General features: G+C 45.0%; 3 protein-coding genes across 4 annotated transcripts; all 3 read left to right on the forward strand.

Moving 5' to 3' along the window:
- Positions 1 to 4967: 4967 nt before the first annotated feature.
- LOC127297370 (high-affinity nitrate transporter 2.1) lies at positions 4968 to 6704 on the forward strand. The gene has a single exon (XM_051327679.2). The coding sequence runs from the start codon at positions 5051 to 5053 to the stop codon at positions 6572 to 6574; it is 1524 nt and encodes a 507-aa protein (XP_051183639.1). The 5' UTR covers positions 4968 to 5050; the 3' UTR covers positions 6575 to 6704.
- Positions 6705 to 18184: 11480 nt separating this feature from the next.
- LOC127297371 (uncharacterized) lies at positions 18185 to 20520 on the forward strand. Of its 2 annotated transcripts, XM_051327681.1 has the most exons (6): positions 18185 to 18566; positions 18649 to 18747; positions 18970 to 19014; positions 19714 to 19851; positions 19955 to 20260; positions 20340 to 20520. In XM_051327681.1, the coding sequence occupies exons 1-6, from the start codon at positions 18213 to 18215 to the stop codon at positions 20361 to 20363; spliced, it is 966 nt and encodes a 321-aa protein (XP_051183641.1). In that variant the 5' UTR covers positions 18185 to 18212; the 3' UTR covers positions 20364 to 20520. The 2 variants fall into 2 exon arrangements, with proteins under 2 accessions (XP_051183641.1, XP_051183640.1); XM_051327680.1 differs by having other exon boundaries at positions 19955 to 20520.
- A 5008-nt stretch (positions 20521 to 25528) lies between these two features.
- On the forward strand, positions 25529 to 26287 carry LOC139830362 (uncharacterized). Its single transcript, XM_071818362.1, has one exon. It carries the CDS (start codon positions 25529 to 25531, stop codon positions 26285 to 26287), a length of 759 nt encoding a protein of 252 aa, XP_071674463.1.
- The last annotated feature ends 242 nt before the right edge of the window (positions 26288 to 26529 follow it).

Genomic DNA, 26529 nt, shown 5'->3' on the forward strand with positions numbered 1-26529 from the left:
ATTGCCTTCACCGGAAGTAGTACCTGGTGACATTAATAGTGGAAAGGTGGGAGAGATTCTTAACAAGTTTGAAGGATCGGAGCTCTCATTGACTAATGTTCCACCGAGTCCGCCACCTAAACGAGATCCAAAAAGAAGTAAAATAGCACTTCTGGAGGGTGATAACACAGGAGGTCAGGGGATGAACAATACAAATTCTGGATCGGCGGGCTCCCTCGGGGGGTACCGCCGGGATCAATGAATACTTTGAGTCTCAACTGTCGCGGGATTGGCAGCGACGCGACAGTTAGAGAAGTTCGTGATCTCACGAAACAGTTTGCCGTTCGGGTTCTGTGTTTGGTGGAGACCCAAGTGCACAAGAAAAGAGTTGAAGCTCTAAGTCGTACGTTTGGTTTTGACAATGCATATGGAGTGAGTAGTTCGGGAAGGAGTGGAGGTTTGTGCATTTTTTGGAAAAGTGATATCAATCTTACAGTCACAAAATTCTCTAAATATCACATTGATACCGTAGTTTCTGAGCATGGTGGGGATCCTTGGCGCCTCACGTGTTGGTATGGCGATGCGAATAGAAATATGAGATACAAAACATGGGAAATGATGTTGCATGTCAAAGCTGACTCGGACCTTCCATGGGTTTGTATAGGCGATTTTAATGAGGTTCTCAGGCGGGAAGAACATATAAGTGTAAGCGATCGAAATGAAAGTCAGATGCGGGAATTTAGAGAAACAGTTGATATCTGCGGGTTATGTGATATTGGTTATATCGGCCTTGACTGGACATTCGAGAAGAAAGTGGCGGGAGGGCATTACTGTAGAGTTAGGCTCGATAGAGCCCTGGTTTCACCGAGCTGGAGCAGTCGTTTTCCTTTCGCTACTCTTCAACATCTTACAGCAGCTTGCTCAGACCATAGCCCCATCTTGTTGTCGCCCGAGAGGACTGATATAGTACCTAGGCAAAACAAACAGTTTCGGTACGAACTGATGTGGGAGACACATGCAGAATTTTATTCAGTGGTGGAACAAGCCTGGAAGAATGCGGGAGAGAGCACTTGCTTGGCAGATGTCCAATCAAAACTAGCTGACGTCAACCCTGAATAGTTGGAACAGAGACACGTTTCGTCCAATTCCGAGAATATTGCCCGAACAGCCTTTCTGGAACCAAAAACAGCAGAAAACAGGAACTGGCACTGTGGCATCTTGTTAATATGTTAGTTCCGGAAAATGCATGAAAATGATATAAAGTGTGAACAAAACATGTTGGTATTGTCATAAAACAAGCATGGAACATCGGAAATTATAGATACGTTGGAGACGTATCATTGTGCCAAGTTAAGCCGTTGATAGAAAAGTAAGTACTAGATTTGGATTACTGCGCAGTTCCAGATTTCTTTGCTGTCACGAATCTGGGTCCACCTCCCTGTAGGTAACTCCGAAAATTAAGCCAATTTACGTGCATGATCCTCAGATATGTACGCAACTTTCATTCAATTTGAGCATTTTCATTTGAGCAAGTCTGGTGCCATTTTAAAATTCGTCAATACGAACTGTTCTGTTTTGACAGATTCTGCCTTTTATTTCGCATTGCCTCTTTTGCTATGTTGGATGAATTTCTTTGATCCACTAATGTCCAGTAGCATTATGCAATGTCCAGAAGTGTTAAGAATGATTGTGTCACCTCTGAATATGTCAATTTATATTGTGCACTAACTCTCTAATGAGTTGTTTCGAGTTTGGTGTGGAGGAAGTTTTCAAGGATCAAGAGAGGAGTATGATGCAACATGATCAAGGAGAGTGAAAGCTCTAAGCTTGGGGATGCCCCGGTGGTTCACCCCAGCATATATCAAGAATACTCAAGCGTCTAAGCTTGGGGATGCCCAAGGCATCCCCTTCTTCATCAACAACATTATCAGGTTCCTCCCCTGAAACTATATTTTTATTCCATCACATCTTATGTGCTTTTTCTTGGAGCGTCGGTTTGTTTTTCTTGGAGCGTCGGTTTGTTTTTGTTTTTGTTTTGTTTTTGTTATGGGCCACATGCCTCACCACCAACTATGAGCCACCCGGGCTTGCCGGATCTAGGCCATGCCGTTGATATACCCATAAAGTATACCCACAACATGAACAATTTTCTTTTAAAATTTGAACAAATACTAAAGCAATTCAATAAATTGAGTGGGGGCCTATGCCCCCACTCACATGTACTTGGGTCCGCCCATATACACACGAATATAAATACAGGAATACAGTTACATACAACGTACGAGTACAGTTGCATACAACATACGAGTACAGTGGCACACACGAGCAGGTACAGTCACACACAACACACGAGTACAGTTGAACACACATGCGAGTACACGTACAGTCATGCACACGAGCAGGTACAATCACGCACAAACACGAGTACAGTTGAACACACAGGCGAGTACAAATACAGTCACGCACACAAGCAGGTACAGTCGTACACACGAGCAGATACAGTCACACACAACACACGAGTACAGTTGAACACACGAGCGAGTACAAGTACAGTTACGCGGACGAGCAGGTACAAACGCGCATACGAGCAGGTACAGTCGTGAACACGAGCAAGTACATGTACAGAAGTACATGGCGCACACGAGCAGGTACAGTCGCGCGTAAGTACAGGTACAGTCCCGCACACGAGCGAGTACAGCTACCGAGTAAAGGGAAAAACTGCACCAAACACACTAAAAACAGAAGTACTTATCAGTTGAAACACGAGTACAGTTAGGTACACACCACAGGTACAATCATACTACTATTGGAAGTACGAAAAAAAAGTATTTTCAAACCTATCAACATGGGATCTAGTTTCGAAGATCTCGACGCGAGGATCTCAAAAGTGAAAACGGTTTGCAATTTGGACTTACGGTTATCAAGATATTTCATTTTGAAAAAACGAATCTAGAAGAAAAAGGGAAAAACTGACACAACCCAGTCTTCTCTCTCCTCCCCCATCCCCACCTTGCTTCCTCTTGCGACACGTGACGAGCAGGAAGATCACTTCCCAGAGATTTTCTGACACCACAGCGCGTCACTTATCGCGTGCGGAGTGAGTTATCTTCCCTTCGCGAAGGTCGACCTTTTTTTAGAGTTTCCGAAAAAAACATATTGACCGTTTGGAAGAAAAGTCGAGACGCGAATTCCTGTAGATACATGAACGAGAGACTAGCGAGAAGTAAATGGGCCGGCCCATGTCTCATTTCCTTTCACGCGACGCAAATGAAGGTGCCGCAACGGGCGGCATAAAGGAGACCCCTCTCCCTTGAGATCGCACATTTCCAACAAGATGACAAGAAAGGTTTGGTAAACTGGACCGTAGGCATGGGTAATGGGTAATGTAACATCGGAATGACTGATAGTACTCACAACTTTAACAGACTGCACGCTTGTACGTCTGTCGAGGTTGCCGGGAGCTAGCCACTGCGTCGATGGTGTTCCTCGGATTTGGGTCGAGGCCGGAGCAGCAATGCTCCCAGCTGAGCCGTGGTGGGCTCGCGGGATTCAGGTGGTACGCGTCTTGGCTGCAGCTGGCAAGTTCTTGGTAATTTTGACGATGCGTGAGCACTGCGACTTTCATCGGCAAGGGTTCTGTCAGTCTTGCGGAGGAGCTCACTCTGCAGTGTCCCGGAGGAGCACTCGACGGATTTCGGCCTTTTTGTCGTAGTCTAGTTTGAGTGTCGGGTGTGTACTGTGGGTGTTCGGCCTTTTCTTAGGCTTGTAATGTAAACTTTTTTTCTATCAATGAATCGAAACGCAAACCTTTTGCGTTTTCGCGAAAAAATAATTAATTTTTTTAATTTTTTTTTATAAATATATATGAAATGAAAGAGATTTGCAAGACGAATGCAAGGATAGCATTATATATTCTCAATCCCTAAAATTTAGTACGTATTATTAAAGTTCATGCATCAAATACCGTGCAAAAAGTGTGCATTATATTTTAGGAGGAATTTTTTTCTTTTGAAAACTGATCAGTATGTTGTGCAGGCATGCAGCTACGCGCTAGATAGCTCTTGGATCTCCGGGTCCTCAAGGGACACAGGTATGGTTTAGAAGAAGCAGGAAGCTGCCTACCTACATACATACATCAGCGATTTTAGATGTAGATGTTTGGGTTGACAATTTGACACGCGCAGGTATTATTGACGCGCATAAACAACTTATCTACGTCATTTGGACAGATTCGATTCTACTATGAAATAACATCTCACAATTGGTATGAGATGTCAGAGTCACGATTAAGAGGCAAAGTATGACAATATATTGCTTTTGTGAAGACGATATGCATCACGACAAGAGGGTAAAAGCAAATTTTACTAGTACTATACCTTCTGTACAAGCGCGACTGTGCGCATATACTGGATATGGAGTGGAGTTTACTAGTACTGATATGGAGTTTACTCTAGTATCTATATATTGAACTTAAAATTAAACCAACCCTCGGTTAAACTGAAAGACGACATGCTATGTGTCAAATTAAACAATAAAGGTGTACCTGGCTGTTATCTTACCCCCTTAACGACAGCCAGCACAGATACAAGTCAACCGACACAACTCTCCGCGCGCGCGTCGAGTCTGAAGGTTTTGATCCTTGGTGGATCCCATGGGATAAGTAGAGGAGTTCCAAAAGCCACGGACGCAGGAGATGCGGCGCCGAGGCTCCCTAATCCCTTAATTTAGCTATTCATTTTTCCCTTCCAGATTCAACGCCAGCGCTCCAAACTGGAGTAATTAACTCACTCATTGTTTCATGATTTCCATCAAATGCAATTGTTAAATTGCTTATTGTTGTTCTACGATGCTCAAAGGGCAGAATCTTGATTCCAGCTTAGCTAGCACCGAAGAATCGATTGAGTGGTTAGCATCCCAATGTCAACTCTGCTGCAGGTTTCTATAAATACAGCGTTGATCGATGCAAGGTCCACAGCATAAGCCACTACCGCCATTACATTGCAAGTCAAGCCTGAAAGGCAGCAAAGAAGAAGCAGCAGCAGCTTAATCAGCTGTTCTCGGAGAGGGAGCTATGGAGGTGGAGGCTGGGGCTCGGGGGCAGACGGCGGCAAGCAAGTTCACGCTGCCGGTGGACTCGGAGAACAAGGCCAAGTCATTCCGGCTTTTCTCCTTTGCCAACCCGCACATGCGCACTTTCCACCTCTCGTGGATCTCCTTCTTCACGTGCTTCGTCTCCACCTTCGCCGCTGCGCCACTCGTGCCCATCATCCGCGACAACCTCAACCTCGCCAAGGCTGATATCGGCAATGCCGGGGTGGCCTCCGTGTCTGGGTCCATCTTCTCCAGGCTTGTCATGGGCGCCGTTTGTGACCTCCTCGGCCCTCGCTACGGTTGCGCCTTCCTTGTCATGCTCGCGGCGCCCACCGTCTTCTGCATGTCACTCATCGACAGTCCCGCTGGGTACATCACGGTGCGGTTTCTCATCGGTTTCTCCCTCGCGACATTCGTGTCGTGCCAATATTGGATGAGCACCATGTTCAATAGCAAGATTATCGGCACCGTCAATGGGCTCGCGGCTGGGTGGGGCAACATGGGTGGTGGTGCAACACAACTCATCATGCCACTCGTCTTCCACGCCATCGAGAAATGTGGAGCCACACCTTTTGTCGCATGGCGCATCGCATACTTTGTGCCTGGCATGATGCACATAGTGATGGGTCTGCTCGTGCTCACCCTGGGACAAGACCTCCCTGACGGCAACCTTGGGAGTCTTCAAAAGAAGGGTGATGTGAACAAGGACAAGTTCTCCAAGGTCTTATGGGGCGCCGTCACCAACTACCGGACATGGGTCTTCGTCCTCCTCTATGGCTACTGCATGGGTGTCGAGCTCACCACCGACAACGTCATCGCCGAGTACTACTTTGATCACTTCCACCTTGACCTCCGAACCGCTGGCACCATCGCCGCCTGCTTTGGCATGGCCAACATTGTTGCACGTCCCGCTGGTGGATACCTGTCCGACCTTGGTGCCCGTTACTTTGGCATGCGTGCTCGCCTTTGGAACGTCTGGATCCTCCAAACTGCCGGCGGTGCCTTCTGCCTCTGGCTCGGACGTGCCACCGCCCTTCCCGCCTCAGTCACCGCCATGGTCCTTTTCTCTATATGTGCACAAGCTGCTTGTGGTGCCATATTCGGCGTCGCACCCTTCGTCTCCCGAAGGTCCCTCGGCATCATCTCTGGCATGACTGGTGCTGGTGGTAATGTTGGTGCAGGCCTCACGCAGATTCTTTTCTTCACTTCATCACAGTACACCACTGGCAAGGGACTCGAGTACATGGGCATCATGATCATGTGCTGCACGCTGCCTATCGCGCTTGTGCACTTTCCACAGTGGGGCTCCATGTTCTTCCCGGCCAATTCTGACGCCACCGAGGAAGAGTACTATGGTTCCGAGTGGACCGATGAGGAGAAGAAGAATGGTCTCCATCTTGCTGGGCAAAAGTTTGCCGAGAACTCCCGCTCGGAACGCGGCAGGCGCAACGTCATCCTCGCCACATCTTCTACGCCGCCAAACAACACTCCCCAGCATGTATAAGCTGTACTCGAGCCTTTTTTTCTGACATGTATGATCCTCCGTATATATATACCGTGTGTATATGCACACGCCCTTGAGTTGAACACACCACGCAATAAAAGGAAAGTTGCAGGGGGGGTTTACCCTTCTACTGTAGTCGATACGGGTTAGTGTTTCTCTGCACGAATGAATTTGTGGATGCTTGCGAGCCAGGGTTGTGTATCACTGTGGCTCCGAAATTACCTGAACAAATTTCACTTTTGATATGTGTATCTAGTCCATATAGGTATGTCTCCGGTTGATCCTCCAAGCAAATTAAAATATGGTATGGTAGAACAGTTCAATTAATTAGTCTCAGCCAAGAACAAATTAACCAACTGAGTGGCCAAATGCAAAATATATAGATGAAAAAGTCATCTGGCTTCCTCTTCTTAACACACCCCAAAACCGGTCAAGATACACACCATGATGGGCTACCAAAACGGGTGAATATCGAATTGCCCACGTAGAAATAAGTCTGTTTTTTAAAACGACAAGAGGCGCCGGAGCCGTCAAATTTCCATTCAGCTCAATTGCAAAGTACAGCGTGAATTACAAAGTCCTGGCAAACTGAATTTTGCAAGGTTTGGACAGAAGGACATGGAGAACTAGCATGAGCTGAATATACACAGTTGTACATAGGCTGACATAGGTCCTGCCTAAACACCTCCGACCCTCCATTGCTGGGATTTCTCCGGTGGCGGTCGCAGCTGTAGGGGAACGGGACATTTGAGTGTGGTAGTTGGGCTTTGCCGCGACCGAAATATGTGCCTATTGTTGGTGCTGCAAATTTTGCAGCAAAAGATGAAGAACTTTAGAGTATGATGTAAAAAATTGCATATAGGACACTTTTTTTGTGAAAAAAGCTACCGATGTATTATAAACATCCATAATAGTACAAAGAACCCAAAATGTAACAAAAAATACAAATATGTCCTTAGAGCACCTAGCGACGACTACAGATACTAGCACGAGCCGAAGGCACGCCGCCGTCCATGCCCCTCCATCCCGGTACCGGACAAAGCTTGTCGTAATAGAGTTTGTTGTAGTAGAAAAATGGCAAGTCATCGTGCTAAGGTCTCAAATGACCAGAGCAGCAACCATCGCCAAAGATGAAATTCGTAGATCAGAAGAGCCAGACCAAAAATCACACCAACGATCACGAAAACCGACACAGATCTCCACACGCCCTTCGTTGGTTCTAGACGCACCACCGAAGCGAGGATAGGATAGGGACAATCTTATTCTGACTTAAAGATGTAGCCGTCGCCTTATCTTAAAGAAGACACTAAATACAATCCAAAAAAAGAATGGGAAACCTTCCGCCGACGAGGAACTGTGGTCCACCACACCTCCGATGCCCAAGGCCACCGGAAGTGGAATGAACCAACGATGTCACCGGTGAAAGGGACAGAAACCCTAGATAGATAGGTTCTTTTACTATTGCCTTATCGCCTCCCTCACTCACGTTGCATATGCATACGGTGGGTGCTCATTCTTATCCTCCCCTCTCTCTCTCCTGCTACAATAACTGAGAAAGCTCTTGACAAGGGATTAACTTATCAATGCCTACAAGTTGTAGACTAGGGTTTTAGTCGGAAGTAGAGGGCAAGTAGATCTCGAAGGTTTCAGCCGAAAAGTGCTCGACGATATGAAAACTAGGGTTTCGTGAGACAATGAATCGATGCTTTCTTTGTCCCTCGACTCCCTCTTATGTAGGAGGCGGAGCCGAGGGATTCGTAATACACAAGTTACAGAGTCCGGGAGGGTTTCCAACTCATCCCGCAAGATTACAAGTATTATTTCCTAATACAACTCTAGCTTTCCTTAATAGTAACTTGGGCTTCCGATTCTTCTTATTCTTCGAGTCGTGGGCCTTCAGTAAACCCCGGGTACCATCTTCGGCAGGCCCATTGGGGATGCCTATGTCAGCTCTCGAGTTTGCCGGGCCAATCCAAGGCCAAACTCGCTGGCGAGGCCGGTCGAGGGAGGCGGAGGAGCGACGTCGGAGTCCTTCTTGTACATAGGAGTTGTAGGGGTCGGCCTTGCGCCAGTAGGTGGCGTTCTACCGGATAGTTTCCGTCGGTGTCTGATACGTCTCCGACGTATCGATAATTTCTTATGTTCCATGCCACATTATTGATGATATCTACATGTTTTATGCACACTTTATGTCATAATTATGCGTTTTATGGAACTAACCTATTGACGAGATGCCGAAGGGCCAGTTGCTGTTTTCTGCTGTTTTTGGTTTCAGAAATCCTAGTAAGGAAATATTCTCGGAATTGGACGAAATCAACGCCCAGGGTCCTATTTTGCCCGGAAGCATCCAGAACACCCGAGAGTCGTCAGAGGGGGGCCACAGGCCCACCAGACCATAGGCCGGCGCGGCCTGGGGGTGGCCCGCGCCCCCCTATGGTGTCGTCGCCTCGTTGACCCTCCGACTCCGACTCTCCGCCTATATAATCGTCCCTGACCTAAAAACCTCGGGGAGTTCGACGAAAACAGAGAAAACCATCCAGAGCCGCCGCCATCGCGAAAGTCCAATTCGGGGGACAGAAGTCTCTGTTCCGGCACCCTGCCGGGACGGGGAAGTGCCCCTGGAGCCATCTCCACCGCCGTCTCCACCGCCATCTTCACCGCCATCGCTGCCTCCATGATGAGGAGGGAGTAATTCACCCCCGAGGCTGAGGGCTCCGCTGTAGCTATGTGGTTCATCTCTCTCTTTATGTGATCTAGTTGAATATCATCTATGTGCTACTCTAGTGATGTTATTAAAGTAGTATATTCCTCCTCCATGATGTAATGTTGGCAGTGTGTGCATCATGAAGTACTTGGTTTATGCTATGATTGTGATCTCTTGTAGATTATGAAGTTAACTATTACTATGATGGTATTGATGCGATCTATTCCTCCTTTCATAGTGTGATGGTAGAAGTGTGCATGCTATGTTAGTACTTGGTTTGGTTGTGTTGATCTATCTTGCACTCTAAGGTTATTTAAATATGAACATTGAATATTGTGGAGCTTGTTAACTCCGGCATTGAGGGTTCGTGTAATCCTACACAATGGTGTTCATCATCCAACAAGAGGGTGTAGAGTAGTCCTATTATGTGATCATTGTTGAGAGTGTCCACTAGTGAAAGCAGGATCCCTGGGCCTTGCTTCCAAGCATCGAATCTCCGTTTGTTTACTGTTTTGTTGAATGTTTACTCGCTGCCATATTTTATTCAGATTGCTATTACCACTCACACTCATCCATATTACTTGTATCTCACTATCTCTTCGCCGAACTAGTGCACCTACTGTATTAGGTGTGTTGGGGACACAAGAGACTTCTTGCTTTGTGGCTGCAGGGTTGCATGAGAGGGATATCTTTGACCTCTTCCTCCCTGAGATCGATAAACCTTGGGTGATCCACTTAAGGGAAACTTGCTGCTGTTCTACAAACCTCTGCTCTTGGAGGCCCAACACTGTCTACAAGAATAGAAGCTCCCGTAGACATCAAGCTATTTTCTGGCGTCGTTGCCGGGGAGGAAAGGTAAAAGGCACTCATACTCCGGTTCCGTGTAACAAGATTTCTTTTACGGCGCCATTGTGTTTGTGCTCGAAGCTATTTCCTTTAGATCCTGCAATTGCATCTTTTTGTTTCTTGTTTTACACTAGTTAGGCATAATGAAATATAACTATGAGCTTATTAATTTATTTCCTAAGCTAAGACATGAATTGTGTGATGCGAAAATTAAAGAACCTATGGAACCTTATTTGCATGCCAGTAGTAATATTATTGGTATGAACGCAGTCACTGCTAATGCTATGAATAAGTCTAAGCTTGGGGAAGCTAGTTTCTGTGATCTTTTTGGCTTCCCATCTTTAGGGGAGAAAATTTGTTCTGATAATGCTTTATCTCCTATATGCGATAACTCTAATAATGCTTGTGATACTTTAAATCCACCAACTGCAAGTACTGCTTTCAAGATACCCATGAAAATTATTGAACGTGTTATTGATAACCGCTATAAAGGGGATGGAACTGTCCATCCTGGAGATCATTTACTATTTTTGCATGAATTATGCGGGTTATTCAAGTGTGCAGGTATCTCTATGGATGAAGTGAAGAAGAAGCTATTCTCTATTTCGTTGTCTGGTAAAGTGGCGCACTGGTATAAATTGTTGGAGAATAGTCATTCTCTTGGTTGGGAGGAAATTGTACCTCTCTTTTATTCTAAATTTTATCCTCCTCATGAAGTGCATATTAATAGGAATTATATTTATAACTTTTATCCTCGTGATGGAGAGAGTATTTCTCAGGCGTGGGGGGGATTGAAGTCACTAATGCTCAAATGTCCCATTCATGAGCTCCCCCGTAATGTTATTATTAACAATTTTTATGCGAGGTTTTCAGGACAACACAAGGACTATCTGGACGCGTGTTCGGAGGGATCTTTCACAAGCAAGGAGGTTGAAGCTAGGTGGGATCTTCTTGAGCGGATTAAGGAGAACGCTGAAGGATGGGAGAACAATGAAGGTAAAGAGTCAGGTATAAATTATGATTATGAATGCATTGAAGCTTTTATGGACACCGATAAATTTCGAAATATGAGCGCTACTTATGGTCTTGACTCTCAAGTTGCTGCAAATCTTTATAAACCTTTTGCTTCTCATTTTGAATTGCCTAAAAAGAATTTTGATAAGTATCATGAACCTTTTAAAGAGGCTTGCATGAAGAATGAAATTGTTGTTAATTATTGCAATAAGCATGCTCAAACTCCTAAGAATGCTATTTCCTATAAGCATGTTAATTTTTGTGGAATACATAGACCTTGTGGAATTAATCAAATCAAAGATGAATATTATATCCATCATGCTAATGAAAAAACTAGAAAGTGGTTTAGGGCTCTAGATGATCTTGGTAAAAAAGTTTGTGCCCTCTATCCTTTTATTTGTGAAGTTTGCCATGAAGTGGGTCATTTTAATTTTCAATGCTCCTCCAATGATAATTTGAACCCAATGAGTGCTGCAAATTTGTATTGTGATGATGAAATTACTCCTAATCAGCATGATGAACTTACTTTATTTTTGGGGTGTGAAGAACTGTCGAGAAAAATCTCTTTGTTACATATGAGTGATCTTGATATTGATGATGTCCTGCATGGGTGTTTTTCTTATTGCATTGATAACAGCCATACAAATACTTACATACAAAATATTTTAGAAGAGGACACCTTGCCAAAATATGATAGGACCGCTGTGTGTTTTCAACTAATTAATGAAAAGGAGGGATCCTCCCAAGTTTCTTCTATTGTTTCTGAAAGTAAATCAGGTTATGCGGACAAGCCAACCTTCAAGCCTCTTCCTCCTAAAGAAGGGAACGAGGAGAAGAAAGAGAAGAAGAAGAAGAAGGGAACGAAGAAGAAGAAGAAGAAGAAGAAGAAGAAGAAGGAGAATAAAAAGAAAGAGGTAACGGCGTATCCCCGCGTGAATGAGATAACGCTAGGTAACCGTAAGTATGTTGCTCCTAATGATTATTGTGTTAATGAATCTGAATACGATAATCTTCCTATGCCCTTTACATAGATTAGCGATCATGATTTGAATGAGCACACTACTTTTGATATTACAAATCTCTGGGAAACTAATTCTGAAAATGATGATGATAATAATTGCCATAGTGTCAGTGCTATCCATGCTTCCTCCCATAATGATATAGAAAGCTCTAAGCTTGGGGAAGAGGTGTTTGAAAATCCTTTTGCTACTGATCATTATATGTTTGATACATCTCCTTCTAATAACAATGATGGTATGGACACAGATAAACCAACTGTGAAAGATAACTATTCTATTTCTTATGATGACACTGTGCCTCCGATCTTTGATGATTATTATAAAGAATGCTATGATATAGGTTATAACTATCCTTATGAAACTTATCATAGTCATGATTGGATTACCAAAAACAATTCTCTTAATATGCAACTTGTTTACCATGTTCAAATTCTTGATAATAATCTTGCTCCAATTACTATTAATGAGAATAACTCTTCTTATGCCAAATTTAATGATACTTCTATGCATATGAACCATGATAAGAATGTGTTAAGTGATGGGTATATTGTGGATTTCATCAATGATACTACTGAAAGTTATTATGAGAGAGGGAAATATGGTTATATGCATCTTAATAATATTAAGTTTCCCCTCTTTATGTTGAGAATCTTGAAGTTACTCGTGTTCTATCCTCTTATGCTTGTCACTTTGTTCTTCATGAATTCATTTGTGTACAAGATTCCTTTGCATAGGAAGTGGGTTAGACTTAAATGTGTTTTGAATTGCCTCTTGATACTCTCTTTTTGCTTCAAATACTATTTCCTGCGAGTGGATCATTAAAACTGCTGAGCCCATCTTAATAGCTATAAAGAAAGAACTTCTTGGGAGATAACCCATGTGTTATTTTGCTACAGTACTTTATTTTATATTTGTGTCTTGGAAGTTGTTTACTACTGTAGCAACCTCTCCTTATCTTAGTTTTGTGTTTTGTTGTGCCAAGTAAAGTCGTTGATAGTAAGGTTCATACTAGATTTGGATTACTGCGCAGAAACAGATTTCTTTGCTGTCACGAATCTGGGCAAAATTCTCTGTAGGTAACTCAGACAATTATGCCAATTTACGTGAGTGATCCTCAGATATGTACGCAACTTTCATTCAATTTGAGCATTTTCATTTGAGCAAGTCTGGTGCCCCTTTAAAATTCGTCTTTACGGACTGTTCTGTTTTGACAGATTCTGCTTTTTATTTCGCATTGCCTCTTTTGCTATGTTGGATGGATTTCTTTGTTCCATTAACTTTCAGAAGCTTTGTGCAATGTCCAGAAGTGTTAAGAATGATTGTGTCACCTCTGAACATGTGAATTTTTTATTATGCACTAACCCTCTAATGAGTTTGTTTCGAGTTTGGTGTGGAGGAAGTTTTCAAGGGTCAAGAGAGGAGGATGATACAATATGATCAAGGAGAGTGAAAGCTCTAAGCTTGGGGATACCCCGGTGGTTCATCCCTGCATATTTCAAGAAGACTCAAGCATCTAAGCTTTCATCGACAAATTATCAGGTTCCTTCTCTTGAAACTATATTTTTATTCGGCCACATCTTATGTACTTTACTTGGAGCGTCTGTGTGCTTTTGTCTTTGTTTTTGTTTGAATAAATGCTTGTGTGGGAGAGAGACACGCTCCGCTGGTTCATATGAACACATGTGTTCTTAGCTCTTAATTTTCATGGCGAAGGTTGAAACTTCTTCGTTAAATTGTTATATGGTTGGAATTGGAAAATGATACATGTAGTAAATTGCTATAATGTCTTGGATAATGTGATACTTGGCAATTGTTGTGCTCATGTTTAAGCTCTTGCATCATATGCTTTGCACCTATTAGTGAAGAAATACATAGAGCTTGCTAAAATTTGGTTTGCATAATTGGTCTCTCTAAGGTCTAGATAATTTCTAGTAAGGTGTTTGAACAACAAGGAAGACAATGTATAGTCTTATAATGCTTGTAATATGTCTCTTATGTGAGTTTTGATGTACTAGTCCGTGCTTGTGTTTGCTTCAAACAACCTTGCTAGCCTAAGCCTTGTATCGAGAGGGAATACTTCTCATGCATCCAAAATCCTTGAGCCAAACAACATTATGCCATTTGTGTCCACCATACCTACCTACTACATGGTATTTCTCCGCCATTCCAAAGTAAATTGCTTGAGTGCTATCTTTAAACAATTCAAAATTTATCACCTCTGATTTGTGTCAATGTTTTATAGCTCATGAGGAAGTATGTGGTGTTTATCTTTCAATCTTGTTGGGCAACTTTCACCAATGGACTAGTGGCTTCATCCGCTTATCCAATAATTTTGCAAAAAGAGTTGGCAATGGGATTCCCAGTCCCAAATTAATTAACAAAAATAGACACTCCTCCATGGTATGTGATTGTTGGACGGCACCCGAGGATTCGGTTAGCCATGGTTTGTGAAAGAAAGGTTGGAAGGAGTGCCACCCAAAAATAAAATAAAATGGGAGCCGCTCTTTGAAGGTTTGTCTGGCAAGGGGGTTAGAGTACCCGCTACCATTCGTTGACAACAACAAACACCTCTCAAAATTTTACTTTTATGCTCTCTACATGTTTTCAAAATCAAAGCTCTAGCACAAATATAGCAATCAATGATTCCCTCCGCGAAGGGCCTTTCTTTTACTTTTATGTTGAGTCAGTTCACCTATTTCTCTCCACCTCAAGAAGCAAACACTTGTGTGAACTGTGCATTAATTCCTACATACTTGCTTATTGCACTTGTTATATTGCTTTGCATTGACAACTATCCATGAGATATACATGTTACAAGTTGAAAGCAACCGCTGAAACTTAATCTTCCATTGTGTTGCTTCAATACCTTTACCAAGAATTTATTGCTTTATGAGTAACTCTTATGCAAGACTTATTGATGCTTGTCTTGAAAGTACTATTCATGAAAAGTCTTTGCTATATGATTCATTTGTTTACTCATGTCATTTACCATTGTCTTGGATTGCTGCATTCATTACATATGCTTACAATAGTATGATCAAGGTTATGATGGCATGTCACTCCAGAAATTATCTTTGTTATCGTTTACCTGCTCGGGACGAGCAGAAACTAAGCTTGGGGATGCTGATACGTCTCCGACGTATCGATAATTTCTTATGTTCCATGCCACATTATTGATGATATCTACATGTTTTATGCACACTTTATGTCATAATTATGCGTTTTCTGGAACTAACCTATTGACGAGATGCCGAAGGGCCAGTTGCTGTTTTCTGCTGTTTTTGGTTTCAGAAATCCTAGTAAGGAAATATTCTCGGAATTGGACGAAATCAACGCCCAGGTCCTATTTTTGCCCGGAAGCATCCAGAACACCCGAGAGTCGTCAGAGGGGGGCCACAGGCCCACCAGACCATAGGCCGGCGCGGCCTGGGGGTGGCCTGCGCCCCCCTATGGTGTCGTCGCCTCGTTGACCCTCCGACTCCGACTCTCCGCCTATATAATCGTCCCTGACCTAAAAACCTCGGGGAGTTCGACGAAAACAGAGAAAACCATCCAGAGCCGCCGCCATCGCGAAAGTCCAATTCGGGGGACAGAAGTCTCTGTTCCGACACCCTGCCGGGACGAGGAAGTGCCCCCGGAGCCATCTCCACCGCCGTCTCCACCGCCATCTTCACCGCCATCGCTGCCTCCATGATGAGGAGGGAGTAATTCACCCCCGAGGCTGAGGGCTCCGCTGTAGCTATGTGGTTCATCTCTCTCTTTATGTGATCTAGTTGAATATCATCTATGTGCTACTCTAGTGATGTTATTAAAGTAGTCTATTCCTCCTCCATGATGTAATGTTGGCAGTGTGTGCATCATGAAGTACTTGGTTTATGCTATGATTGTGATCTCTTGTAGATTATGAAGTTAACTATTACTATGATGGTATTGATGCGATCTATTCCTCCTTTCATAGTGTGATGGTAGAAGTGTGCATGCTATGTTAGTACTTGGTTTGGTTGTGTTGATCTATCTTGCACTCTAAGGTTATTTAAATATGAACATTGAATATTGTGGAGCTTGTTAACTCCGGCATTGAGGGTTCGTGTAATCCTACACAATGGTGTTCATCATCCAACAAGAGGGTGTAGAGTAGTCCTATTATGTGATCATTGTTGAGAGTGTCCACTAGTGAAAGCAGGATCCCTGGGCCTTGCTTCCAAGCATCGAATCTCCGTTTGTTTACTGTTTTGTTGAATGTTTACTCGCTGCCATATTTTATTCAGATTGCTATTACCACTCACACTCATCCATATTACTTGTATCTCACTATCTCTTCGCCGAACTAGTGCACCTACTGTATTAGGTGTGTTGGGGACACAAGAGACTTCTTGCTTTGTGGCTGCAGGGTTGCATGAGAGGGATATCTTTGACCTCTTCCTCCCTGAGATCGATAAACCTTGGGTGATCCACTTAAGGGAAACTTGCTGCTGTTCTACAAACCTCTGCTCTTGGAGGCCCAACACTGTCTACAAGAATAGAAGCTCCCGTAGACATCAGTGTCTCTCGGCCAGATCCGACGGTGGTGGCTGATCTTCTCCGTCGCTGTCCATGGGACGGTGGTGGGGTGGACTTCTGCCGGCCATGCCTTCAATAAGGCCTTGCCCAGGTGCGACAACAGCGGATGGTTGCTCGCTTCTTCTTCGGCCTGCCGTGGCGGTGAGGGAAGAGGAGGCGATAGCAATCGGCAACTTCAAGTTCGTCACCTGGAGGTTCCCTCCGCTCTGGAGCTCTCACACGGCGGCAGGTGGTGGTCTAGCTTGTTCTCAGGTGAGCTCCTCTGGTGGGAGGTCGCTTCTGAGAGCATCCTGGACAGGGAAGTCAATAAGTGTGGTCTGGCTCTCTTCTTGAGCTCTGCATCTGCAAAGGGGTGGTTCCTTCTGGCCGGCCGGGGTGGCGAGGAGAAGGAGGAGCCTTTGCTGCTGCTTCCAAGATCAAGAAGAAGCCTTCCTCAGCGCCGTACTGGTGGCTTTACGGTGTTCTTCCTCCTCTTGGCCTGCCATGGTGGCGAGGGAAAGGATGAGGAACACCTCAAGCTGATGGTGCACCAGCGCTGTTCTGGGGAGTGTTTGGAGCTTCATCTCCCCTGGGCAGATCTCAAGCGACTGCCACTATTCATCGCCGCTATCTTCGGTCAGGAGGCTGACCCCGCCTCGCTCGGCAACCCAGCTTGCCAGAGCGTCTTCTTCCTCTGCGAGAGGAATATCCTCAGCCTTGCCGCGTCCGCTCAAGCCTCTGCTCGGCCAAGTGGTTTCGTCCCCGGTCTGGATAGAGGTGGTCGTGGTTGCAGGCTGTTCGTCGCCGGCGGAGAGTTTGGACCCGATTGCGTTTCTGCAATCTTCTTTAGGGTGAAGAATAGATATGTCAAGGACCTTGTTGTAATTTCCTTTTATTTCAGTGTCCTACTTGTAAAGCTTTGCCCACCACCGTAATAGAAGCTCCAGGCCCTTCGAGGCCTTATCTGTTCAAAAAAAAAAAACTCACGTGGACATACGGTGGACTCGAGCACCGTTTTTGGCTGTCCTAAAAGTTACAGTAGTTAATACTCTCTCTGTTTCATTCTATAGTGCCTATAGTTTTTTGGCACGGAAATTAGCGTAAGGGTATTTTTTACACAAGACCCCTAGCTGAACGATTTGAGATCAACGTAAAATTTGGGAAATCCATATCGTACTAACTTACCATAACAAATTTGGGAGCTGAACGATATGGGAGCTTAACGGGGAGGGGGTAATTGAAAAAAAACTAAGCTACAACCTTATATTCTGAAATAAATGCCAAAAATCTATAGGCACTATAAAAAGGAACGGATGGAGTATGTTTTAATATCTGTTGGGATGCTCTAACCTGTTTCACACCTTTTGGCACGAAATTTGTTGAAACGTGTTCCCTTCGTCCAAATTTTAATTCACATATGTATGGACGGCCATTCATGTCTGAACTTGGCGAGACACTGAGGAGGCGGTATCTCTCTTTGTGTCTTGTGTCTCTCCCCCGGACCCGGACCAGGGCAATGCCTCCTCCCAGTCTCCCCCTCCCCCTCCGCAGCAACAGGCCATCCGACGGCCGGCGCCGCGGCCGCCTCATCACCATAGCCCTCGCCCTCCTCCTCGCCCTCGCCTACCTCTCCTTCCCCACGGCCTCGCGCGCGCGTGGACCACCGCCCACCGCCGCGGGCTGCACGGGCCTCCAGGGCGTCGAGCTCTGGGGCGATGCGCTCAACTGGGGCTCCGACCACCGCACTCCCTCCGCCGCTTCCTGCTGCGCCGCCTGCAGGGCCACGTGCCGCGGCGACGGCGGGGATTGCCGCTGCAACTCGTGGGTCTTCTGCGGGGACAGGCGCAGATGCGGCAACAGGTTCGGAGAGGTCAGTCCGTTCGTCGCCCAGACTTCACTGCGTTCATCCGGATCATCTGTCAATGTGATCCACGCTCTTGGTTTGATTGCAGTGCTGGCTCAAGAAGCAGACGGACGTGTTGGCTCCTTCTGTCATTGCAAGGGGGGAGGACGTCATGTGGACTTCTGGTCTAGTCTTCGGTAAATCCAAGGTCTGTTAATTGCTCCTGAGTGTGAAGCCGCTGCCCTGAGTGTAGAATATTTGTAGTAGGATATATAGGCATTGCTTCTACCTGCAGGAATATTGCTGCAAGACAAGGAAGAATCAAACATTTCCTTCTCTCAAGGAAATATGTTAAGCTACTCTTCTTGTTTTGATGTTCCCTGGTATGAATCCCACTGTTGTTGATTCAGAGTTCTGCAATTTAATGTAGGGGATCGTGGGGCTGGAGACGAATCTCGGCACGCTTCGCGTTCAAGTAAGTGTTTTGTCTCTACAGCAGGGCTGGAATATTTTTGTAGCTGCTACCTGCTGCTAAAGTGTTGAGGGACCATTTCTAGAATAGTAGCCAGAAATAAGGAAGCTGGTAAAGTGGTGCTTAGTGTTTGGCCATTGAGCTTCTTTTTCATGATAACTGATAGATGCTACACTGGCATTCACATTTATTCATTACCTACGAGCGTATTTTCAAGCCCATGAAGCTGTGTGTATCGCTTCTCCCCTGCTAAAGTGCTAATCAGAGTTCATAGAATAGCGATTCTGCTTATCAGTTTTGCATCGATGACAGCTTTGCTATGTGGACCTTTTTTTGGAATAAATATGGTGAGATCCATGGTTTAACACGCCTGGATGGGCCTAAGTATTCATTTATTGTTTCGATTACATCTTTACAAGAATATATCAATTTGAAGTGATTAGCCTAGGCCGCTCATTCAACTTGTTGGAGATGATAATGCATTTTGATTTGGGACTGAGCTAATTCTGGCCCATTTATTTTCGGATTTAGTCATCAATAAACTTGATTCCTCTGGATGATCCATGATACGTCTTCATAACAAAAAGGAAATTTGAGATGAATGGAAATGTACATACTGTAATTTCGGTTTCCGCTATTACGTATACTGGCTACATTTTTGTCCCTTTCCCTAATACATATATGCAATTCCATTGCATCCAGTTGCTGCCTGATTGTGCACCCCGTTCTGTGGATTACTTCATCGAGCTCTTGGGCTTGCACAACTGTGCCGGGTGCAGATTCTATCGTGCCGAAGGCCGTGGGCATCTGTGGGATGCACAAGGCGACAGCATAAAAAATGTATGTTGTCTATGGCCATCTTGCATAAGAGGGAGTCCAAAGGCATATTTTTTTGTTTCTGGACTTCCGTTTGGTAAGGCTTGATGATGTTTTTTTTTGTTAGGCTGCATCTGGTCCACCATATGGGCTGCTTCAAGGGACACTAGAAGTGGACGGCGTAGCCTTCAAGGAGGTGCCGAGAGAAGGGTGCTCAGCGGTGAGAAGAGGATCTGTGGCGTGGGTGGGTTCAGGGCCAGAGTTCCTGATCAGCCTGGCAAACCATGAGGAGTGGAGGGACACCTACACGGTGTTCGGGTCCGTGGTGCCGGAGGACATGGCCATCGCCGAGGAGATGGCGATGCTGCCAACCAGCACAGACGTCTGGAGCAATGTGACTGTGAGGCTGCTGAAGGACCCAGTGTATTTCAAGGTGAAGCGAAAGAGCAACGCTAGCGCCGTGTAGGCCTTTTGAATTCATTGTTGATTTTCTTGTTTGTTTGGTACTACAGGCAACGAAGAGGGATGGGAACTAGATGAGAATCAGACACATTGTGTAGCAAAATACGGTCCAAAAGGTTAAAGCAGGAATTATGTGTAAAGAGAGGAAAAAATAGAGGAGGTTTGGAAAGAGAAAGATTCACCTGTTATTTGTTACCTATCAGCAAGCCATTTCATGATCTTGTTTTCTTAGTTTATGCTTGATTTGATGTATTATCTGTCGAGGAATGCGTGTTCTAAATTCTAATGTTGACCTCCTGTGTCTTTAGTCTTACGGAGTGGAAATGAATTTCGAAGTCTTCTTGCAAACAGTCGTCAAAATGAATTTCGAAGATGGATGATGGGCCAAAGAGGCAATTTGAGACAGCCCACAGGCCTTTAGGTGGTGACGACTGAAAGGAGACAGGAAGGAAGAACACGAAGGTAGAAAGAATAATACAGAGGCGCACATGCTTGCTCGCAAAACAACATAATTAGTTTTCTAGGGTTTTTTTTCTCCCGACGGCAACGCCGGCGTGGAGCATCTCTTCCGATCCCAGCAGGGAAACAACCACTGGTGTGTCTCGGGCTGATCAAAGGGGGGGTCCTGGTACCCCTGCCCGGCCTTGGACCCACGGGTTGCGCTGTTTTGCTGCTCGGGTTTCGACCCAATCTTGTGAGGATTGCTTTCGTAGGCGCGATAGAGACGATGTCATCTTCTTCTGGGACTGCGGCACCTGATGATGTCGCAAGTATGATGGCTAAGCTCGGGATTAGTGAGGAAGACCTGGATGATGTGATTTTTGAGAAGGAAGAACAACAACCGGAGGAAGCCACGCGCTGGTTGGCAGTGGCAAAGGTGCATACAGTAACCGAATTCAGTCATTATTGGTTTATTAAGAATATGAAGTCAGCCTGGGACCTTGCAAAGGACGTGAAGATCAAAGTAATTGAGGATAACCTTTTTGTGCTGCAATTTGCTTGCCTTGGCGACTGGGAGAAAGTGATGGATGGAGGGCCATGGGTTTTTAGGGGCAAGAGTGTACTGATCGCTCCCTATGATGGATTCACAAAACCGTCGACTATAGAGTTGAATACAATTCTCATGTGGATACAAATCCACGATCTCCCAGTGGGGTATAAAGGTCTTGTGAAAACTTTGGCAAGCAAGGTTGGAGAATATGTGGAGCAGGAGCCTCCGTCGGTAGATTTCGTCGGAAACTTTTATAGGGTCCGAGTTAAGATCGATGTACGCAAGCAGCTGAAAGTGGTGGTTTCGATCATCCGTGATGGCAAGAGGGAACTTTTCTTTGTTAAATACGAACGTATCCCTGATTGGTGTTCAGTTTGTGGCATGCTGGGCCACATTAGCAAGGAGCACGGTGATGGTATCCATGCACTGGAGGCTGAAGTATTTAAGGATCTGAAGGCAAGCTTCAACTGGCGCCCGGGCTCGAGGACGCCTGGAAGTGGCAGAGGACGTGGATCAGGTCGTGGCCGGGGTAGGGGCCGTGACCGTGAGGGTGGTAATTCAGGCTTTTGGGAAGGAAATAAATCTGACAAAGAGACTGAGGATATGTTGGAGGATGATCCATTACTAGACCTGAACCGCAAACGGGGTGCATTGCCTTCACCGGAAGTAGTACCTGGTGACATTAATAGTGGAAAGGTGGGAGAGATTCTTAACAAGTTTGAAGGATCGGAGCTCTCATTGACTAATGTTCCACCGAGTCCGCCACCTAAACGAGATCCAAAAAGAAGTAAAATAGCACTTCTGGAGGGTGATAACACAGGAGGTCAGGGGATGAACAATACAAATTCTGGATCGGCGGGCTCCCTCGGGGGGTACCGCCGGGATCAATGAATACTTTGAGTCTCAACTGTCGCGGGATTGGCAGCGACGCGACAGTTAGAGAAGTTCGTGATCTCACGAAACAGTTTGCCGTTCGGGTTCTGTGTTTGGTGGAGACCCAAGTGCACAAGAAAAGAGTTGAAGCTCTAAGTCGTACGTTTGGTTTTGACAATGCATATGGAGTGAGTAGTTCGGGAAGGAGTGGAGGTTTGTGCATTTTTTGGAAAAGTGATATCAATCTTACAGTCACAAAATTCTCTAAATATCACATTGATACCGTAGTTTCTGAGCATGGTGGGGATCCTTGGCGCCTCACGTGTTGGTATGGCGATGCGAATAGAAATATGAGATACAAAACATGGGAAATGATGTTGCATGTCAAAGCTGACTCGGACCTTCCATGGGTTTGTATAGGCGATTTTAATGAGGTTCTCAGGCGGGAAGAACATATAAGTGTAAGCGATCGAAATGAAAGTCAGATGCGGGAATTTAGAGAAACAGTTGATATCTGCGGGTTATGTGATATTGGTTATATCGGCCTTGACTGGACATTCGAGAAGAAAGTGGCGGGAGGGCATTACTGTAGAGTTAGGCTCGATAGAGCCCTGGTTTCACCGAGCTGGAGCAGTCGTTTTCCTTTCGCTACTCTTCGACATCTTACAGCAGCTTGCTCAGACCATAGCCCCATCTTATTGTCGCCCGAGAGGACTGATATAGTACCTAGGCAAAACAAACAGTTTCGGTACGAACTGATGTGGGAGACACATGCAGAATTTTATTCAGTGGTGGAACAAGCCTGGAAGAATGCGGGAGAGAGCACTTGCTTGGCAGATGTCCAATCAAAACTAGCTGACGTCAACCCTGAATAGTTGGAACAGAGACACGTTTGGCAGTGTTAGACATGAGCTGCGTACTCTGAAAATAAAGCTGGAGGAATTGAGGTCTGTTCCTACTAGAGTTGGTCCATCTAGAGATGAGATTAAAATACAAGATCGGTTAGTGGAGTTAAACCATCGGGAAGAGATCATGTGGAAACAACGGTCAAGAATTCAGTGGCTTTCTGAAGGGGATAAGAATACAAATTTTTTTCACAACCGATCGAATGGTAGAAGGAGAAGGAATTTTATATCACAGTTGACTCGCAGTGATGGATCATTAACTGAAGATCAGGAGGAGATGAAGCACATGGCCAAAGTTTTCTATCAAAATTTGTATTCATCGGAAGGGGTGTCTAATATGCAGGAGGTTCTTGACTGTGTACCGACCAAAGTCACAGAGGAAATGAATGAGATGTTAGGACTCCCATATACTGAACTGGAAGTCAAAACGGCCTTGTTTCAAATGTTTCCATCCAAGGCTCCTGGGCCAGACGGTTTTCCAGCACATTTCTTTCAGCGACACTGGGCTTTATGTGGAGAGGAAATTACGAGGGTTGTAATGCGCATTTTAATAGGAGAGGATGATTCAGCAAGTATTAATTCCACTTTGCTAGTACTCATTCCGAAAGTAGCAAGCCCAAGTCAATTGTCCCAATTTAGGCCAATTAGCCTATGCAATGTTTTGTTTAAAATTGCATCAAAAGTACAGGCAAATCGTTTGAAGCTAGTACTTCCAGAGATTATATCCGATGAGCAGTCCGCGTTTGTCCCTGGTCGTCTGATAACAGATAATATAATAACAGCATATGAATGCTTGCATTTCATGAAGAAGAAGAAAGTCAGGAATAGAGCTTTTGGAGCTCTAAAGTTGGACATGATGAAAGCCTATAATAGGGTGGAGTGGGTTTATTTGGAATCCATTATGAAACGTTTAGGCTTCCGGCAAAACTGGATAGATTCAGTTATGAGGGGAGTTCGGTCAGTCTCTTTTTCAGTCTTATTTAATGGAGAGAAGACAGAATTTTTTCAACCCTCAAGAGGTATTCGTCAAGGAGACCCGCTGTCTCCTTATCTGTTCTTGCTTGCTGCAGAGGGACTGTCGTGTTTGCTTCAACACAGAGGTAGCACAGGCCGACTAGAGGGACTCAAGGTGGCGAATTCGGCGCCATCTATAAATCATCTGTTATTCGCGGACGATAGTCTCCTTTTCTTTAAAGCAAGTTCAGAAGGTGCTAACGACGTGGCATCAACCTTAGAAGCTTACTGCCAAGCTTCGGGGCAGCGTATAAACAGGGACAAATCTTCCATTTTTTTCAGCAAAGGTTGTCCTAATGCGGTGAGAGAAAATTGCAAGGTTATTCTTGAGGTCATGAATGAATCTCTAAATGAGAGATACTTGGGTATGCCTTCAGATGTTGGGCGATCAAGAAGTGGGGCTTTTAAATACTTGAAAGACCGCATTTGGAAGAAAGTACAGGGATGGATCGAGCAATGCCTATCGGTCGGAGGGAAGGAGGTACTTATTAAGTCTGTCGTTCAATCAATCCCAACCTTTTCGATGTCTTGTTTCAAATTGCCCAGAGGCCTATGTGAACACATCAATGCTATCATCAGAAAGTTTTGGTGGGGAAGCAAAGATGGGGCCCGAAAACCTGCATGGGTTTCATGGGACGTTATGACACAACCAAAAAATTGTGGAGGTATGGGTTTTAAGGATATAGAACTGTTTAATCTTTCGCTCCTTGCTCGTCAAGCGTGGAGAATTCTGACTACACCAGAGAGTCTCAGTGCAAAGGTTCTAAAAGCAATCTACTTTCCTGAAGGTGATCTTCTGTCAGCTTCTCTTGGAGGCTCCCCATCACAGGTTTGGAGGGCTGTGCATGAGGGCGTTGGTATCCTACGTCAAGGCCTGATCCGGTGTATTGGTGATGGACAACTGACAAAAATCTGGGAGCATAATTGGATACCACATGAGGAATGGCTCAGACCTTACTCCGTAAGAAAGACAAACTCTCCTATAAAAGTTTCGGAGCTCATTGATCATACCTCGGCTTCGTGGGATCAAGCAAAGTTACAAGCCCATTTCCTGCCGATGGATATTCAGTATATTCAGGCGATTCCTTTGAGTTCGATACCTTTTGATGATGAATGGGCATGGTTTTTTGAGAAGAGTGGGAGTTTCACTGTTAGATCGGCCTATCGTATGATCAACTCGATAAAAAGGAGGAGAGAGATGTGGTTGGATCATCAAGCGGGTATCTCCAATATTCAGGAAGAAGAAGGGGCATGGACTAAACTGTGGCAGTTGAAAGTGCCATCAAAAATTAAAGTTTTCCTATGGAGGTTGGCACGCCACTCTATTCCAATGGCTGATGTTCTACATAAGCGCAACATGTCCACCACAGTTGGTTGTCAGCTCTGTCATGCGACCACTGATTCTTGGCGTCATTCCTTATTGAGTTGCACTTTGGCTAGAAGTGTATGGGCACTCATGGATGAGGGTCTTGTGGAGCATATCTCAGTAAACGAAATACCTGATGCAAAGCAATGGCTCTTCATGTTGAATGAATCCATGAGTCATGAGGATTTCACCACTGTTGTTGTGAGCCTGTGGGCGATCTGGACAGCTAGAAGAAAGGCTCTCCATGAAGAATTGTTTCAAAGTCCTATGACTACCTTTGGTTTCATTCAATCTTATCTCAAAGATCTTCAGCTGATACCAGCAAAGGTGGAAAGTAAGGTGGAGGCAAGTAGAAGCACTTCATCAACCAAAATGATACGACCACCTCCATCCTTTATGAAGATTAATGTTGATGCTGCTGTCTTGCGTACTGGAACAAGGGGATCAGTGAGTGCTTTGTGTAGAAGCGAGCAGGGTGTTTTTGTTGGTGCTTCAACTAGGGTGATTGACGGGGTTTTTGACCCTGCGATCCTGGAGGCGATGGCGTGTGCTGAAGGTTTGTCACTGGCTCAAGATCTACAACTGCAGCGTATTTGTCTAGCTTCAGACTGTCTAGAAGTGGTGCAGAGTGTGATGGCTTCATCTATGGGAAAGTACGGTATAATTATAAAGGAGATCAAGGCAAGGAAAGCGGCTTTCGATGAGGTACAAATTTGTCACGAAGGTAGAAAGAATAATACAGAGGCGCACATGCTTGCTCGCAATGCTGTTTCTGATGTTGTGGGGCGCCGTCTGTGGCTTTTGAATCCCCCTGATCATGTACCTCATACTATTTCTTTCGATGAATAAAGCCGTTTTAAACCCTCAAAAAAAAAACATGCTTGCTCGCAATGCTGTTTCTGATGTTGTGGGGCGCCGTCTGTGGCTTTTGAATCCCCCTGATCATGTACCTCATACTATTTCTTTCGATGAATAAAGCCGTTTTAAACCCTCAAAAAAAAAAAGAGAAGCCGCGTGGAAAGGAGGGGCAGAGCAGCTCCGTTCGAGGAGCAGGGGGTGGCAATGGGGAGTGCTGGCGGTGCTCTCTTATG

Source organism: Lolium perenne, chromosome 4 (assembly GCF_019359855.2).
Source record: "Lolium perenne isolate Kyuss_39 chromosome 4, Kyuss_2.0, whole genome shotgun sequence".
NCBI classification, from domain to species: Eukaryota; Viridiplantae; Streptophyta; class Magnoliopsida; order Poales; family Poaceae; genus Lolium; species Lolium perenne.

Excerpts from the sequence above, each read along its gene's own strand:
- LOC127297370 (XM_051327679.2), top strand. The coding sequence starts at position 5,051 with ATGGAGGTGGAGGCTGGGGCTCGGGGGCAGACGGCGGCAAGCAAGTTC.
- LOC127297371 (XM_051327680.1), top strand. The coding sequence starts at position 18,213 with ATGCCTCCTCCCAGTCTCCCCCTCCCCCTCCGCAGCAACAGGCCATCC. Across the intron at positions 18,748-18,969 it reads TAGTCTTCGGTAAATCCAAG|GGGATCGTGGGGCTGGAGAC; the intron begins GTCTGTTAATTG and ends AATTTAATGTAG. Across the intron at positions 19,852-19,954 it reads AAGGCGACAGCATAAAAAAT|GCTGCATCTGGTCCACCATA; the intron begins GTATGTTGTCTA and ends TTTTTTTGTTAG.
- LOC139830362 (XM_071818362.1), top strand. The coding sequence starts at position 25,529 with ATGGATGAGGGTCTTGTGGAGCATATCTCAGTAAACGAAATACCTGAT.